The 18,180-nt window shown below is 48.7% G+C and overlaps 2 protein-coding genes across 8 annotated transcripts in view; one reads left to right on the top strand and one right to left on the bottom strand.

The window, feature by feature from the left end:
- BLM (BLM RecQ like helicase) overlaps positions 1-11,572 on the top strand; it is a 101,507-nt gene extending 89,935 nt beyond the window's left edge. For 6 of the 7 annotated variants that reach the window (XM_055277186.2, XM_063638549.1, XM_055277185.2 and 3 more), the window contains 4 exons: positions 292-484; positions 5,234-5,356; positions 7,317-7,518; positions 11,212-11,572. In XM_055277186.2, coding sequence (XP_055133161.2) covers positions 292-484; positions 5,234-5,356; positions 7,317-7,518; positions 11,212-11,389 — 696 coding nt within the window. In that variant the 3' untranslated portion in view covers positions 11,390-11,572. The remainder of the gene's footprint in view (positions 1-291; positions 485-5,233; positions 5,357-7,316; positions 7,519-11,211) is intronic. The other variant, XM_055277187.2, reaches the window with a different exon arrangement.
- Positions 11,573-12,737: 1,165 nt separating this feature from the next.
- Positions 12,738-15,457, bottom strand: LOC129481527 (uncharacterized). Its single transcript, XM_055276693.2, has 3 exons — positions 15,259-15,457; positions 14,399-14,814; positions 12,738-13,235 (listed from the first exon to the last, which is right to left on the bottom strand). The coding sequence occupies exons 1-3, from the start codon at positions 15,455-15,457 to the stop codon at positions 13,143-13,145; spliced, it is 708 nt and encodes a 235-aa protein (XP_055132668.2). The 3' UTR covers positions 12,738-13,142.
- Between the last annotated feature and the right edge of the window lie 2,723 nt (positions 15,458-18,180).

Raw genomic sequence — 18,180 nt, 5'->3', positions numbered from 1 at the left:
TCTTAAAATTCAACCCAAGTAATGTGACACCTGTCAAAAGTAATTTAATGGGTTATCAGGTCACTAAATCTTTATATATTCATTAAAGAAACATTTATCAAGAGGCTATTCTATGCTTGACACTGGAGATACAAAGATGGAGAATGCACAGCCCCGGTTCCCAGTGGACTCACTATCTGCATGACAGAATAGAATTACCCCCAAAAAATGCAATTAAGCATTAAATAAAGCCCCTGTATGGGTACAAGTGCACATATACCCACTCCTATGATTTTTTTCTCTCTCATAAAGGTAGACTTTATGGAAACAGAAAATTCCAGCAGTGTGAAAAAACAAAAAGCATTAGTAGCAAAAGTATCTCAGAGGGAAGAGATGGTTAAAAAATGTCTTGGAGAACTTACAGAAGTCTGCAAATCTCTGGGGAAAGTTTTTGGTGTTCATTACTTCAATATTTTTAATACCGTCACTCTCAAGAAGCTTGCAGGTGGGTACGCATGTATCCTTTGTTACGTGGCACAGATTAATAGGCCGAAAGTTAATCTTGCTAGGGAACTCCTTAAGTGATAAATGTATCTCAGTGGTTTGTTTCTTTTTGGGGTTTGTTTTGAGACGGGGTCTCACTGTGTCGCCCGGGCTGGAGTGCTGTGGCATGATCATGGCTCACTGCAGCCTCAACCTCCTGGGCTCAAGTGATCCTCCCACCTCAATTTCCCAAGTAGCTGGGACTACAGGTACATACCAGCATGCCCAGCTAATTTTCGTATTTTTTCGTAGAGACAGAGTTTCACCACTTTGCCCAGTCTGGTCTCGAACTCTTGGCTTCAAGCGATCCTCCCACCTTAGACTGCCAGAGTGCTGGGATTACAGATAGGCGTGAGCCACTGAGCCTGGCCTCAGTTGTTTTAATTATTTTTATTTAATCTCTGGATTAAAATCTCAGAGAAACAATTGAAACTTACTCTTTTTTTGTTTGTTTTTGAGACGAAGTTTTACTCTTATTGCCCAGGCTGGGGTGCAGTGGCGCGATCTCAGCTCATCACAACCTCCGCCTCCCAGGTTCAAGCGATTCTCCTTCCTCAGCCTCCCAAGTAGCTAGGATTACAGGCATGTGCCACCATGCCCGGCTAATTTTGTATTTTTAGTAGAGCTGGGTTTATCCATGTTGGTCAGGCTGGTCTCAAACTCCCGACCTCAGGTGATCCACCCACCTCAGCCTCCCAAAGTGCTGGGATTACAGGCATGAGCCACCACACGCGGTCGAAACTTACTCTTTTTTTTTTTAAGGACATCTAAAGACCATTGAATATTAAACTCATTCTTAAGATAAAATACGTTCTTTAACATATATATAGTACTTTGTTATATATGGTATAATGGTACCCTATATATGTTATATATGGTATAATTTTAATTACAGCTCTGTGCCCATATGAAAAATACATATAATCAAAGTAAATGGTGGGTGCATGCCTGTAATCCCAGCTACTCAGGAGGTTGAGGCAGGAGACTAGCTTGAACCCAGGAGGCAGAAGTTGCAGATATTTGTACATAACACAGCTAAACACTATAAGGCAAGCAAATAATCGGCACAAATAATGAATTGATGCCTGGTTTTAGAAATTACAATGATCTGGCCGGACACGGTGGCTCACACCTGTAATCCCAGCACTTTGGGAGGCCGAGGCAGGTGGATCATGAGGTCAGGAGTTCAAGACCAGCCTGCCCAAGATGGCAAAACCCGTCTCTACTAAAAATACAAAAAATCAGCCGGGCGTGGTGGTGGGTGCCTGTAATCCCAGCTACTTGGGAGACTGAGGCAGGAAAATCACTTGAACCCGGGAGGCAGGGCTTCATCATGTTGGCCAGGCTAGTCTCGAACTCCTGACCTCAGGTGATCCGCCCGCCTCAGCCTCCCAAAGTGCCAGGATTACAGGCATGCCACCGCGTCTGGCTGGATTATTGTAATTTCTAAAACCAGACATTACTTCACTATTTGTGCTGATTATTTGCCTGCTTTATAGTGTTTAGCTGTGTTATGTACAAATATCTGCAACCTCCGCCTCCTGGGTTCAAACGATTCTCCTGCCTCAACCTCCCGAGTAGCTGGGATTACGGGCATGCGCCCACCATTTACTTTGGTTATATGTATTTTTCATATAGGTACAAAGCTGTGGATAATAAAAATCAATGTCCAAATCAGTAAAAAAATTATTTCAATAAAAGCACTGTCATAGTTTAATTAGCAGAATTTTTTCTTCCTTAATAGTCCATAAAGTAACAGTATCTTAATATAGTTGGCATCTTAGAGTCAGTGAAATATTGTAATGACCAATTGTAATATTGTAATGGGCTGGGCGCCGTGGCTCACGCCTGTAATCCCTACACTTTGGGAGGCCGAAGTGGGCAGATTGCCTGAGGTCAGGAGTTCGAGACTAGCCTGGCCAACATGGTAAAACCCCGTCTCTACTAAGAATACAAAAATTAGCTGTGCACGGTGGCGGGCGCTTGTAATCCCAGCTGCTTGGGAACCTGAGGCAGGAGAATTGCTTGAACCCAGGGGGTGGAGGTTGCAGTGAGCCAAGATCGTGCCACTGCCCTCCAGCCTGGGCGACAGAGCGAGACTCCATCTCAAAAAAAAAAAAAAAAAAAAAAAAAATCTGAAGAGCTAGTTTCCTTATGAAGAGATTATGTTTTATGCTTCTTTGAATCTGGATCTAGCACACTGCTATGTCTTTAGTTAATAAATACTTACTGGTCTGAGCTATTTCCATGGGCAGATAGCCCAACCCAGAATTTCAGTAGTAGAGTTCCTGGAAAACAACGTCTTCATATAGTTGACCAACTGGGCTATATTACCTTCCATGTTCTTCTTCATAAAATCTCATAATCATCACCTTCTCTCTTCTTCATTCCCTCTCCTACCATAATCGGTCATTACAATATTTCACTGACTCTAAGATGCCAACTATATTAAGATACTGTTACTTTATGGACTATTAAGGAAGAAAAAATTCTGCTAATTAAACTATGACACAGTGCTTTTATTGAAAGAATTGTTTTTTACTGATTTAGACATTGATTTTTATTATCCACAGCTCTGTGCCTGTATGAAAAATACATATAATCAAATTACTGTAGGTACTTATAAAAGTTCATATTCAAAGCCTGACTCTTCTGAGTCAGTTTTTGACTGAGTTGTCCATGTCTTTGTTTTTCCCTATGTCATCACTCACATTCTCATTAGCCATAAGGCATTTCCAGAGTGTTCCACTATTTTCCCCAGGATTTAATCGAAACCTCTGTTATCAGTTCTGTTTTGAAGGTGGTGGTTTCTTGATGATACCAGAAGGTGTCAACAGAAGGTTGTACATCTCTCAGTAACAAAAATGTAATGCTGCCTCATCTACTTTGGCCATCTTCTTTCTTAGGTCACGTAAAGTACTTGGTTGTACTTGCGAGAAATTATGGAATTGTGGGCATGTGTCCTCAGAGACAAATAGTGCTTGGGTTTTTTATGTTTTGCTTTGTTTTGTTTTTTTGGAGATAAGATCTTATGCTGTCACCCAGGCTGGGTGCAGTGGTTGAACACAGCTCACTGCAGTCTAGACCTCCTGGCCTCAAGTGATCCTCCTACCCCAGCTTTCTGAGTAGCTGGAACTACAGGCATGTACCATCATGCTTGGCTAGCTTTTTTATTTTTTTGCAGAGACAGGGCCTCACTGTTACCCAGACTGGTCTCATACTCTTAGGCTAAAGCAATCTGCCCTGTCTCAGCCTCCCAAAGTATTGGGATTACAGGCATGAGCCACCACGCTCAGCCAGATAGTGCTTTTCTTAATGCCAAATGTATTCCCTGCTACTCTGTTTCAGAACTTTTCTGCATTCACAATCACTTTTTTAATGCTAATCACAGTATAGTCTTTTTGAAGACATGTCATGGCAGTTAGACTCAATACATGAGGTACAAACAGTGCAGTCACTTTGTTGACATGCTGACAGTACTAATAGCTATGACTAAGTTCTCACAAGCATGAGCAGTAACAACCACAAGGCAGCTGCCATTTAGCCATCAGCAGTTCTTAAGACACATCTTGACCTCAGGAATGCTAAATTGTGAAAAGGTGTGTGTCTTGGAATTGATGAAATTTGGTATTTTATGATATGTTATTTCTAGGCGATTGGTGTAGTTTCTTAACTGTCCTCCTTACCTCCAGCTGTGAATGTGATGTACATTTTAATCTTTCAAAAACTAGTAAAACTACAACAGCTTCCCAGATAAAGTATACATTTAATCAAGGGTCTACATTTCTTCCTGCCTTTCCTGCTTTATCTTCCATTAAACCCCCTTCATAAACCTTCTGTTCTGTCCACAGTCTCTTGCTTTTCCTCTAAACTTGGGAATGATGTGAAAATCACAGATGGGAAAGGATTTGAAATCCACTCTTTGCTCAGCTCAAATACATAGGAATGATTACTCCCTCACTACCCAGAGCCATCCTCCAAAACTCACCCAAACTTTGCTTCACTGTGTCTCCACTACTGCATTCCAGTTCACTCCATCCTCACTCGCTCCTGCAATGGCTTCCACCAGGCTCGCGGATTCTACTCTTTCCTTTACAGTCAAGTTCTTATACAGCAGCCAGGGTGACCTTCAAATGACAGGCTTGTCTAGCTGCAAGACTGATATGCGACCTCTATGCAGAGGACTCAGCCGGCTGCTTGTTGCCTCAACCCACATGGGGAAAGAATGGAGGAAGAAAAGTTTGTGCTGGAGGAAGTAACCATTTGGTTATGCCATCTAGGGTGGGGTATACAAGTCTGGAGTGCAGAGAAGAGGCTGGAGCTGGAAATAGAAATGCAGCGTTCTCAGTCAAGAGAGGGCACACCAGTCTCAGCTAGATGAGTATTGGCCATGGAAACAGTGGGCAAGAGCAGGTCTGCTCCACTCCACGCACATGGCACAGGTCCCACCCTCAGCTTCCTCCTGCCCTGGCTCTTGCCCTTGCTCTGCCCTGGCCTATGCCGCTGGAATTGGATGGTGGGTTCCTGCCCTCTGCGCCTGTCTGCTGCCTCTGAGGTGCTAACTTTGCCTTTTACAAAATTGGCCTGTGTTCCCAGTACCCTGCAGTTAGTTGGCACTTAGCAGACGTGTGCTGAATGCGTGAATGAGCATGAATTCAGTGGGTTTTCTATGGGTGATAATTTAAATTCCTAATTTTATGCCTTTGCACAGAATCTTTGTCTTCTGATCCTGAGGTTTTGCTTCAAATTGATGGTGTTACTGAAGACAAACTGGAAAAATATGGTGCGGAAGTGATTTCAGTATTACAGAAATACTCTGAATGGACATCGCCAGGTTAGTATACAGCCATGTGTGTTCTCTAAAAGCCTGTTTAATGTGAAGTAATGCATCTCACTGAATTAGAATGATGCAGTTTCCGGGTTGTGTGAATGCTTCCTACACCTCATCACACTAACATCCAAGTCAGCCCCCAGTGGTGTACCAGTCACCTCTGAGAGGACACTAGTGCTTATGCCCCCTGTGGGTGCCAGTTCTAAACTTACTCATAGTATCCAAAAGGGGACCTTTGGGCCCAGGGGTTGCTGGTTCCTGTAATGCAAGTGCTCAAGGAATCAGAGCCCTGGGTGCCAGTTCCAGATCTGCCACCATGTCATGCTGTGTGATCTTTGGCAGGCCACCAATAGTCTCTTTGTGAATCAGGTTCCTCCACCAAGGAAGGAACATGTTATCTGACAAACATGTCTAAAGATAAAATTTAAGACTAGTGTTTAAATGTTTTGGAGAAATGAGCATGCAAGTAGAATGTTGTTATTGTTAGTCATTGACAGAACCTGCCTGAGTGCATCATTATCAGACATTCCCAGAGTCACGTTAGGCCTGTCCTGTGGCACCTCTAATCGTGAGCTTCATCATCATTACAGCTTTAGAAATCATTGACCGGGGGAAAAGGAGAACAACAAAGCATTTTGTTGTAGGTGATATTGAGAGCACAGAAGTCTTCTGCTCTCTGATAACATCACCACGTAATAGGACACAACAGACAAGCCCGGTTCAGTGTTCTTCCTGCTTCCAGACAGGCAGTGTGGGGGTCTTCCCAAGGATGATAGAAATGATGAGCAGGATGAGATAGTTCAAGTTCTCTCTTTACCCAGTCGCTTTTTTTTTTTTTTTTTTTTTTTTGACAGAGTCTCACTCCAGGCTGGAGTTCAGTGGCACTATCTTGGCTCACTGTGCCTCCCAGGTTCAAGCAATTATCCCACCTCAGCCTCCCCAGTAGCTGAGACTACAGGCATGCACCACCACACCTGACTCATTTTTGTATTTTTTTGGTAGAGATGGGGTTTCACTATGTTGGCCAGGCTAGTCTCGAACTTACGACCTCAAGTGATCCACCCGCCTCAGCCTCCTGAAGTGCTGGGGTTACAGGCATGAGCCACCACACCTGGTCAGGTTCTCATAAATTCTTCTATATGGTAATTAGTCCATTAAAAGCCTTGTTCCGAATACATTTTGACAGTGAGCCAGGGTTGGAGCAGCCATGGTGGAGTCCTGTGCCCTTCGTGCTGCTCCTGTAGGGTGGCCTGTGGGACAGGCCAGACCAGCCAGGAAATGGAGACTGGGTCCCCGTGTGACCTATCTATAGGGAGGTTTCATGCTTTTTGGGTGCCTTGGGATGCAAATACTTATGGAAATTACCATCTTCTTTGCAAATGTGTGCTTTCATGCAGTCTCACCTCCCGCATAATATGTGACATGTTCAGCCATATTGTGCAAAGACAAGTTTTTTTGTCTGTAAAGAGTAAAATAGGGTCTAGAATTTTCTTATGCTCATTTACTAAGAAACTATTGTTCAAAGATGAGATACAGGACCGTTTGTTTCCCTTATATTGAGCTAATTTTTTCAGCATATTTAAAATAAGTAAAATTGCCTGCCATCTTTATAGCACTTGATACTTTTTGAATTGCCTAGCAGAACTAATTGCCCAATCAACAACAGGAACACAGGCCATATGCGACAGTATGAGTTAAACCTCATGTCTCTAGTTAACTTCAAGACTATCACAAATTTTTTAAATGAATTCTGATTCTCTTTTGTTAAAAATGAATTGCCATTGAACACTTTGGGGCTTTGTGAAGTAAAAAAAGGTTTGGTTCTTGCTGAATTGTTGAATCCATATGGCAGGGAAGCAGGTATCTGCTAAAATGGGCCCCTGCTGTGTGTCTCTTCATGTACACTAAAAACGCGTGGACCAGTGCGACATCACCTGTAAACATCTGCATTTTCCATTTGTAGCTGAAGACAGTTCCCCAGGGATAAGCCTGTCCAGCAGCAGAGTCCCCGGAAGAAGTGCCACTGAGGAGCTCGACAAGGAAATACCCGTATCTTCCCACTACTTTGCAAGTAAAACCAGAAATGAAAGGAAGAGGAAAAAGATGCCAGCCTCCCAAAGGTCTAAGAGGAGAAAAACTGCTTCCAGTGGTTCCAAGGCAAAGGGGTATGTTTTGTGACATCTTTTGCAATACAGGGAACAAGGGAAGAAAGGACAAAAGTGCAACAGCTCTGCCTTGCTTTGAAGGATTTATTAAAATAAGCCATTATTAAATATTGCTAATGGAGTGACAGTTGTTAATGGAGTGACAATTAAGGTTTCATCCAAAACAAAAATATTTGCTTCAAGAAACAACAAAAAATATTTGCTTCAGATGTTTAAAATATCTACTGACTAATAGTTATGACTAAAGTTTTCTTTCTTTTTTTTTTTTTTTTTTTTTTTTAAATTTGGGGACAAAGTCTGGCTCTGTTGCCCAGGCTAGAGTGCAGTGGCGCAATCTCGGCTCACTGCAACCTCTGCCTCCTGTACTCAAGTGATCCTCCCACCTCAGCCTCCTGAGTAGCTGGGACTCCAGGTGTATACCATTACTCCTGGCTAATTTTTGTATTTTTTGTACAGATGGGGTTTCCCCATGTTGCCCAGGCTGGTCTCAAACTCCTGAGCTCAAGTGATCAGCCCACTTTGGTCTCCCCAAAGTGCTGGATTACAGACGTGAGGCACCGCACTCAGCCTGACTGATGTTTCTTGTTTGTAAAGATGTCTTCCATGTTGATCTTCCCTTAGATATTTGTTTGCTTGTTTGGGATGATTGCTCTTCTTAAGGGACTTTTCCACCTAAAATACTATAAATCATACAGTAGCTGAATAAATAACAAAGGGTTTTGTGTCCTCGTGGCTTTTACGATTCTGTCAGTACTTGCTCCGCCGCTTTTATTGCTGCAGAATCCCATGGATCTCCACCTTGAGGCGCATGCACACTCCCTGCCTTTCATTAACACCTGGGAGAATCGGCCTCCCAGCCTTTGCAGGGGTAGCGAGAAGAAGCCACAACAGAGAAACCAAAAGTTCAGTCAAGCCAGGCCTGTTTAGGGGTTGCGTAAATGGCTTCTGTCTTCCCCTTCCCACGTTTTCCTGGGCCGCTCGTCTGGGACATGTCTGTTCTGGGCGCTTTCTGCACACCAGGGGAACAACAAAGATAGCATGGTCTGATCTGTGTGATGATCTTGCCAGTGTCCTTCTTTCTTCATAATTACGTTGTTTCTGACAGCCCCTTTGTGGTTTTCTGCCAGGGCACCCTCTGCCTTCTGGCTAGTAGGTTAGGCCTGGCAGGAGGGAGACCATTCCATCAGTCTTGAGAACGTGTCCCCAAAGTAACTGTATATTGTAACAGAATTGCTTGCAGAAAAAAGAAACCAAAAAAAAGTCCACAGTCAACTTTTGCAAGCTGTTGTGTTTTCTTTTGCAGTTTTTCTACCTCTTGTCTTTCTGAGTAATAAAAAACAAAAACTGAGTGGGGAAAGAGAAAGGAAGGCAGACATTACCAAATTGTCATTTTCTTGTTAAGTCCATAAATAAAATCTTGTATGTGCTAATCCTCCTGCCAGAGTACCAAAATTAAAGGCATTAGGAAACGTTAGTTTAATTTTGTGATTTTGAGTGCGCAAGTGATCAGTAAATGTTCTTCAGTGAGGATATTTTCTTATTTCCATCATTTATTCCTCCGCTTTGGGAAATACTCATTTCCTCAGTAACTCACACAGAGCCGGAGACCTTAAAAGGCATCTGGCTCAACACCCCGGGTTTTTGAAGAGGAAGCTTAGGCCTGGCCTGGGGAGGGCTTATCGGAGGCCAACCCTGCCTGGTCTCAATTTCAAAGGTAGAAGCGGACACTGGCCTGCCCACACCTGCCCGGAGCACGTTCACTTCTGCATGTTGCCTGTGGAGACTCCTAAAAAACACGCCTGGTCTCCCATCTCATTTTTATGTATTAGAACAAAGCAAACCATATTGCTATTGGCTCCCTTATTTAATTTTCACAACTTTTGTTAGAGTGAAGCACTTTGCAGCATCACCTGGAACGTAATCTGATGAGAAGCAGTAAAGCTCACGCTCGTACCCATTTCCATGCTTGCTTTCAGTGAGCCTGGGTGCTTAAGATGGGATTTGTTGTTGTTGTTTTGGAGTTTCGCTCTTGTCACCCAGGCTGAGTGCAGTGGCACCATCTCGGCTCACTGCAACCTCTGCCTCCCGGGTTCAAGCTATTCTCCTGCCTCAGCCTCCCAAGTAGCTGGGATTATGGGTGCACGCCACCACGCTGGGCTAATTTTTGTATTTTTAGATGGGGTTTCACCATGTTGGCCAGGCTGGTCTCGAACTTCTGACCCCAGGTGATCTACTCACCTCGGCTCCCAAAGTGCTGGGATGACAGGCGTGAGCCACTGTGCCCAGCCAAGATGGGATTCTTTTTTAAGCCCCACCAGCTAAAGCCAGTGCACTGTGTGACTTTGTGTTACCCTTGGAGCAGCCTCTTTTTGCTCCACTCTCCTTTCCACGGACCCAGTCTGCTCCCCGGACTGAGAGTCCCTGTGCAGTGAAAGAATAAATGTGGCTCTCTGCCAGCAACCTCACCTCCCCACCCTACCCTCGGAGTTTTACATCTTCAGAACAACACACAATGAACCAGTTGTGTTCTGGGCTCTCTGAGTGGGAGTAAATGGATGGCCCAGGTGAAATGGAGGCTGCTATTGGCAGATTCATTCTGTAAATCAACATAAACAGCAGGTTTTCTCTCTGGGCTTAATTTCTCAGCAGGAAATCAGCATAGGGAAACTTCAGGCTGCATCTCTGCCAGTTTAGCAGATCTCTGCCAGTTCTGCAGTAAAATTGCCTTGGAGCCAGAGTTTAAGTCATGGAGCTCCACCAGAATGTCATTACCCACAGGCTGTGGCTCTATACCCTCAATTCAGACGGGAGGCTACTTGTATGCCCTGATGCCATGGAATTAATGTTGGGCCTGACATCAGCCTGGTTACAGAGCAGCAGGAAAGGCTTCTGCGGGTAATGCTGCCCACAGTCATCACTGTAAACATGCCGGCCCCATGGTTTTGTTTGTTTTTATTTCATTTAGGGGTGGGAAGGGAGCTGTTATCTTAAGGTCTGCAAGGAAAGCGAGATGCTGGAAGGACTTGGTAATCGGCTGTGGCGGCTTCTTCCTTGGCTTTAGAAGGCAGCGAGTGGGAGGGAGAGCTGGCAGATCTCTGGGTGTAGGCAGGTGAGCCAGGGAGCTGCTGGACACGGCCCTGACAGAGGGCCGCATCTGCAGCCTTCCTGGGGCTGGCCAGGAAGACGCCCAGCTTTGCCACTCCTGGCCACCCAGCTCCACCCCACGCGTGCTCACCCCACAGCTGCCTTGCTCTGGACTGTGCAAGTCCAGTCATTCCGGGGTGCCTGTCAGCGGGGAGCTGGGGCCTTACAGCAAGGTGTTTCCCTTTTATTTGGTCAGAATAGATGAGGACGTGTGGACCTCAGCCCCTCTTGTAGCCTCTGGTTGTAGGCTGCTGAAGGTGTGGGTGGAGAGAGCGGCGGTGGGTTGGTCACAAGTCAGAAAATTAAGAAACAGTCCTTCACATTTCAGAAAGACAAATCTGGAACACATTTATATGAAGGGCAGCGGTCCTTTATTCCATAAGTAGTAAAGGAAACCTACCTTACCTAGGGGGTTCGTGGGCAGAAAATGCACGAGGACACATTAGGCCCAGGGAAGTGGTATTGTAGCTCTGTGCAGGTTGAGAGGAGGAAGGTCATTCATTTTTGGTTTCATTTAACATTTTGATTTTTTTCTTTGTCACATTTCAGGGGGTCTGCCACATGTAGCAAGATATCTTCCAAAACGAAATCCTCCAGCATCATTGGATCCAGTTCAGCCTCACATACTTCTCAAGCGACATCAGGAGCCAATAGCAAATTGGGGATTATGGCTCCACCAAAGCCTATAAATAGACCGTTTCTTAAGCCTTCGTATGCATTCTCATAACAACCAAATCTCAACGTACATAGACCCTCTTTCTTGTTTGTCAGCATCTGACCATCTGTGACTATAAAGCTGTTATTCTTGTTATACCACTTGAAATTTTTACTCGTCTCTATTAATATTTAAATAAATGCTGGGGAGTGATAGTTCTTCTTTTTAAAATAAACATTTTCTTTTGAATAAGCATGTTTTGCTGCCGCTGCAAGTGTTGTGGCCGTTGTTTCTCAGAACGTCTGAGGCAGCAGCTGAATCATCTCAGTGCAAGAGATTCTGAGCATAACACGAAACCCAGAAGCCAAAGGAAGAGCCACACGTGGGCCCTTGTGAAACTAAAGCTTTTTGTGTAAGACAACACAAACAAAATTGAAAGACAAATGACGGGGAAAAGAGGAGAAAATATATTACAAACGATTAGTATCCATCGTACTAAATACCTGTGAACCAGTCAGAAATATCCCAGGGGGCAGGTGGACCAAGGATGTGAACGGGCTGGTCTCAGAAGAAGAAATACACATGCTCATGGCCGTGCGCGGTGGCTCACGCCTGTGATGCCAGCACTTTGGGAAGCCGAGGTAGGTGGATCACGAGGTCAGGAGTTTGAGACTAGCCTGACCAACATGGTGAAACCCTGTCTCTACTAAAAATACAAAAATTAGCCAGGCGTGGTGTACAGGCATGCCTGTACTCCCAGCTACTCAGGACGCTGAGGCAAGAGAATCGCTTGAACCCAGGAGGCGGAGGTTGCAGTGAGCCAAGATCATGCCACTACACTCCAGCCTGAGTGACAGAGCAAGACTCCATCTCAAAAAAAAAAAAAAAAGAAAAGAAATATACATGCTCTGCAAATATGTGAAAATGGTCAATCTCCATGAATAAAAATATGATAAAACCATGTGAGACCATTCTTTTGCCTACAAATTATCGACACTGGATAATATCCCAGTATTTGGGGTCAGCGAGAAAGATTGGCAGATTGTTTGGGTGGGCGTGTGTGGCAGTTGCTGTGGTCCTTTGGTATTGTGGTGGCCATGTTTTTCAGGATGCTCCATGATGGGCCAATTGGCCCCAGCATCTTAGGTAGGATTTTGGCCTCTCTTGCCTGAACTCCAGTGGCCCCATTTTTGGAGACATGCCTTTCTCAGCTGTAGGTCACCTTTGTCTGGGTGCCACGCAGCGAGGAAGTGGCATAAGACACAACACACACCTCAGCCTGCCCTTTGTGTGGTGTTACCTGTGACCTTACTCAGGAGGGTGTAGCTGGGAAGACCCTGCCTGTGCCAAAGCCAAAGGTGTGAAGAGGGGGTTGATTGGAAGCCATGTGGCCTCCGCCTGGGGACTCAGTCCTGAGAGGGACCCTGCACCCACCCTGAGGACCCACCCTCGTGGTTGCACACTGACTTCCTGCCTCCTCGGCTGCCTGTGAGCCCCAACTGCCGCCTGTGGGCTTTTGGCTCCGCGTTTAATGGGGGGGACCGGCCAGGCGAGTTTGCTGAGGGCTGAGTGCCATTAGCACGGATGCGTTCCGGATCTGACATTTTCAGAGGCCATCCTTCTGGCCAGAAGAACCTTCTCTGGGGATGAGAAGTGGAAAGGAGACAAAGTAGCCAGAAGTTGAGACCCCTGGGGTAATGTCCCCAGCATGAGGCTACCTTGGAGAGTTGCTGATCCAGCCAGGGCATCTGGCAGGAGGCATGTCCGTTCCACCTGCTGCAGCAGCTCTGGCCTTGGTGGTGGGGGTGGACTCCGGCACAGACAGTCACTGCTGGGCTCTGACCTCATCCACTCGTTCCTTCTGGAGACGGAGCTTATCCCTCAGGGTCGCAGGCTGTGCCTCCAGGGGCTCCCAGGGCTGTGGGGGAACAGATGAAAATAACTGCGCGGGGCCTGAAGGTGGAGAGCAGAGGCCATGTGGGGCCCACACTACCTACAGCCCTTCCCCATGTCCTGGGAAGATGACGGGGTGACTCACCCCCGCCTCCCAGCAAGGAACCTGAGGCCTAGAGACCTCTGATTTGCCTAGGCTGAAATGACCACAAGTGGCAGAGCCAAGGCCCCACACCCAACTCTTGAAAACATTCTAGGTTGGAATAGGCTCTGCTCAGTTTCTCAGGACCCAGGAGCAGGCACAGAAAATGCAAGTGGCCTTCCTCCAGCTCATCTTCCAGTCCTCCCAGACCCCCGGGGAAGCTCTGCATTCACCCAGTGCAACCCCAGGAGGGCAGGAGCAGGCAAACTTTCCCTGAACCGATGCCAAGGCTTTGAAGTCAAAGACGGGTCCATGGTGACAGCAAAGCTTCTCTGGGCTGGGCCCTGCTAGTGGCCCTCTATGGGCACAAATCGCCACCACCTGGGATAGGAGAGGGCATAAGTCCACCAGGGAGTGCCAGCCTGGGACCCATCACGGGCCCATCCTCCCCTAGGTACAGGAAGGCCTGACTCTCCCACACTCATTTGTCGCCCTTCTGGAGGGCACAGGCAGGATTGGAACCTGGCTCTGCAGCTGCACATATGCCCTGCTGAGGCCCTCACACTACAGAACGCTGGCAAGCAGGCCTTGCTCACCTCCAGGGACAGAGAACCCACCACTCTCAGAGGAAAAGAACAAGCACGGAGAGCCCCTCACCCCACCGGCACCATGCCAAGGGCTGTTTCGGGAACTCAGGTAATTCACTTCCTCCATCCCTCCCGCAGCCCTGGGAGGCAGGCACATGATGTTGGCCTTTTTTATGCAGAAACCAGAATTCAGAGAGGTTATATAACTTGCCCAAATCCACACAGCTAGGAAGTGGTAGTAAGTAGGGTAACACACATCTCGATTTGCCCTGAAGAGTCCCAGTTTACATCCGTTGTCCTGGTGTGATAATTAACACAGCTCATTTTCATTCTCAAAAGTGCTCCAGTTCAGACAACAAGTTCAGTGGCATCAAGAATCTGAGCTCTTTCCCTGAACTATCCAACCTCTTCTCCCAACCCCACTTTCCACCCAGAGCCTCAGGGGCCACCTGCTGTCACCCGTTCGAAACTCCCAGCCTCTGCTGCAGGCTCCAGGGACAGAGGCTGCAAAATTATCAGCCAGCATCGCTGAGCTGTGGCTTTTCTCCAGAAGAGGAAGCAGAGGCTGTGGTCCAGGCCTTCTCGCTCTTCTTGAGAAACTGCTGCTTCTCCCACTCCTGCAGCCGTCTGGAACTCCTCTGAGGTCCCGAGGCCCACTCTGTCCTTCGGAGGCTCCCAGAGTCCCAGCCCGGCTCTTTCTCTGGCTCGGAGCTGCTGCCTGGGTGGGGAGCAGCAGGTAGCAGCTGTCAACCTCCCCCAGCCTGGGACCCCCCGCTGGCAGAGGCCTCTGGGCAGAGACAATGGCCGATGGGTCTTCTGTGGCAGCTGGGGCGGAATCCCCAGGGGCTCCAGCAGCCACTTCTCCCTCAGTGCAGCTGCCACAGCCCCGTGTGGCCTCAAAGCCAGGGCTCAGAGAAGCCAGCTGGTGGGGCGCACCGAGGGGACCCAAGCCTGGCCCAGACCCTGCTATGTGCTCCAGTTCATGAGTGCAGCAACCACTGGGAGGCAGGGGCTCAACTCTGCAGCTGTGCAGGGCAGACCCAGGACTTCGGGGACAAGCCCCTTGGCCTGCAGAAGGCTCCTGCTTTCCAAAACGCACTCACTCTGCTGTTCCTCCCACCCCGGAAAGGCTCCTCTGCTGGCCCACGCTCCCTGTTGGCAGGAGAGGAAGGAGGAAGGAAGAAAACCCTCCCTGGCTGGGGTGGGCTGTGTACTCTGCCCCACAGGGTCACCAATGGGAAGAAGGACAGGACAAGAAGGTAGACAGAAGCCAGAAGTAGAGTCCAGAAAGCCCCAGCCATGGCGACACGTCCCCGAACAGGCCTGAGGCTGGTCCCTGTAGCTAGCCAAGGTGAAGGTTGAGGTTTTGGCATCATCACAGCTCAACTGTGTGGTTCCACGGCCCCACAGAGGGTTCGGTGACCCCTGGGAAGGTGCCAGGATGGCACTCTGATGGTCTCTAGGCTCAGGTCTATTCAGGATGTGGGCGTTCACCCCAGAGAGGCTGTCTGTCCCCATGGGTCCCACACTCAGGGCCTGTCACACACACAGGCCACAGGCGTCTGCCTGTCCTGGCCCCATCTACTCAGTCACTGCCAGGAGCCACAAGGCCCCATGAAGGTCAGGCCCTGGCACTATGCCTGGGCCAGGAGTGGAGTAGAGAGCTCAGGTCCCTGCTTCCTGTTGGGAAGACTCTCCTCAGTAGGATAGAACCTGGAGCAGGGACCCTTGGCGTGGGAGGTGGCAATGGTGCCCCGGGAACTGCTGACGCGGAGTAAGGGTCTGAAGAGCCACCACTACCAGACCTGAAACCCCCGCCTGGAAGGAAGGACATCAGAGACACTGAGGGACTCTGGGACTTCTGCCCAGAGCCCTGCTCGGGCTCAGAAAGGGGTGGCCCCCTGTGCTGTGGCCCCCACCGCTGTGGGAGCATTGAGACGCTGTGACGGGGAGGCAGTTAACACTGCTAACCCCGAAGATGAACTCAGCAGTCGGCACCAGGGAGATTGGAGGTCAGCCCACGCCAGCCCCACCACAGACACCCGCCTGCATGGCTGGATGTGCATATGAGGACAGAGACCCGTGCAGCCACCGTCGCCACCAGGTCCCTTGCACCCAAATGAGAGCCAGTCTGGAGTGGGCGGGACCCGGCCCCTTCCTCAGCCACCGAGTGCCCTTGGCAAGTTCTGTGGCCTCTCAGAGTCCCAGTGTCTCATCTGCACCATAAACATGCCACTTGGTCCTGGCCTCCAGGGCTGCTGCGGCATCCTTTTGGTCAGATATTCCACAAATATTTCTTGACCAGAGCAGAGCTCCAGGCATGGTTCAGCCTTCAACCCGGGCACAGGCAGGGAGGGAAACGCCCCAGGGGGAGGAGAGAGCAGTGTTGGAGTATGTGGGGTGGGGGTGAAGACCCCAGGGCACCTGGGCCAGCAGGAGTTGGGGAGGGTGCCCAGGGGGCTGAAACGGCCAAGTGACCTCCAGGCTGACCATCCCAGTGTCCAGCCACCCCCGCTGAAGCCACCCTGTGCTCTCCTTTGTGGTCCCTCCTCACCTAGGAAGAGCAGAAAGGACACAGCGCCCACCCGTGGGACCCCCTTCCTGAGCAGAAAGCGCCCCGTGCCAGCCTGGCCACCGCCTCACTGTGAGGATATGGGCACTCTAGGCTGGGCCACCTCCCTGTATGAGCTCCAGCCCAGCGAGCGGCACAATGGGGATGACCCCAGCACACCTGCCAGGACCCCTGCCCCACAGGGCCTGCCACTCCCTCCACAGGCCTCGGCTTAGGGTCTGCACCTTTGCCCCAGATCTGGGTTCCAGCCCCAGGGACTTGGCACACAGCTTGTTGGATGGATAGATGAGCGTATGGGTGGGTGAGTGGGTGAAGGGGCACTGTGAAGACATCTGTCTCACTGCCTTCTCATGGGAAGATAAGATAGAAGGAGGAGATGGGGCCTCAGGCCGGCAGGGCCTTAAAATTCTGCAGCCCCACGGCCAGCACCAGGCTAGTGGGGATGGTGCTCCAGGTCACCGAAGGCTCCCTTGTTACTTCTGCTGGCTTCATCTGGACAAATAGAAACTGCTTTCCAGCTGGCTTCAGTTTTCACTTAGATTTTGTTCCTTTTTTTGTGTTGTTTTTTGAGACAGAGTCTCACTCTGTCACCCAGGCCAGAATGCAGTGGCGTGGTGGCGTGATCTTGGCTCACTGTAACCTCCGCCTCCTGGGTTCAAGCGATTCTCCTGCCAAGTAGCTGGGATTACAGGCATGCACCACCACGTGTGGCTAATTTTTGTATTTTTAGTAGAGACAGGGTTTCAGCATGGGGGCCAGGATGGTCTCACACTCCTGACCTCAGGTGATCTGCCCGCCTTGGCCTCCCAAAGTGCTGAGATTACAGATGGGAGTCACCATGCCCAGCCTAGGTTTTCTTTTCCTTTCTGTTTTTTATTGTTGTTGTTATTGTTGTTGTTGTTGTTGTTGTTTGAGACAGAGTCTTGCTGTGTTGCCCAGGCTGGAGTGCAATGGCGCGATCCCGGCTCACTGCAACCTCCGCCTCCTGGGTTCAAGCAATTCCCCTGCCTCAGCCTCCCAAGTAGCTGGGATTACAGGCGCAGGCCACCACACCCGGCTAATTTTTTCTATTTTTAGTAGAGATGGGTTTTCACCATGTTAGCCAGGCTGGTCTTGAACTCCTGACCTCAGGTAATCCACCTGCCTCGGCCTCCCAAAGTGCTGGGATTACAGGCGTGAGCCACCGCGCCTGGCCTAGGTTTTCTTTTGCTTGTGTACTAATGTTTTTGGCTGGTTGGCATCTTGTTTGTGCTGAAATAGCAAGCCAGTTTCCTCACTTTGGAGCTGCATTGTTTATCATGTGAAGATGTTCATAACCACCAGTGTCTGCTTCTAGCTCTCTTTCCTATCCTTTGCTTCCGGAGTTTACTTGTGTGTGAGGAAGGCTTTTGTGGGGACCAAGGTACATGGAGCAGTTGGGAGGTGAAAGTTTGTCACTGGGTCCTACCTGTGCAGAATTTCAGTCCCAGCCGAGAAAGCAAGGGCCAGGGCAGTAGTTCTCAAACTTGTGTTAGCCTCAGTCACCTGGAGGGCTGGTTGTAGCATGGCTTCCGATGCAGCAAGTCTGGGGTGCACCCCAAGGGTGTGCATTTCCACTGGGCCTCCTGGTGGTCCTGATGCTGCCAGCCCCAGGTAAATACAAACCACAGCTGCCGAGAATTTTAGCATC

The sequence above is a fragment of the Symphalangus syndactylus genome, chromosome 5 (assembly GCF_028878055.3).
Source record: "Symphalangus syndactylus isolate Jambi chromosome 5, NHGRI_mSymSyn1-v2.1_pri, whole genome shotgun sequence".
In the NCBI taxonomy this organism is placed as follows: domain Eukaryota; kingdom Metazoa; phylum Chordata; class Mammalia; order Primates; family Hylobatidae; genus Symphalangus; species Symphalangus syndactylus.
The sequence above is the reverse complement of the archived record's forward strand: the minus strand, read 5'-3'. Positions and strand labels throughout refer to the sequence as shown.

Coding starts and splice junctions, on each gene's coding strand:
- LOC129481527 (XM_055276693.2), bottom strand. CDS start 15,457: ATGGGGACAGACAGCCTCTCTGGGGTGAACGCCCACATCCTGAATAGA. Junction 14,815..15,258: donor CAGGGACCAGCCTCAGGCCT/GTTCGGGGACGT, acceptor GGGCTGTGGCAG/CTGCACTGAGGGAGAAGTGG. Junction 13,236..14,398: donor AGGCTGGGAGTTTCGAACGG/GTGACAGCAGGT, acceptor GTTCCCCCACAG/CCCTGGGAGCCCCTGGAGGC.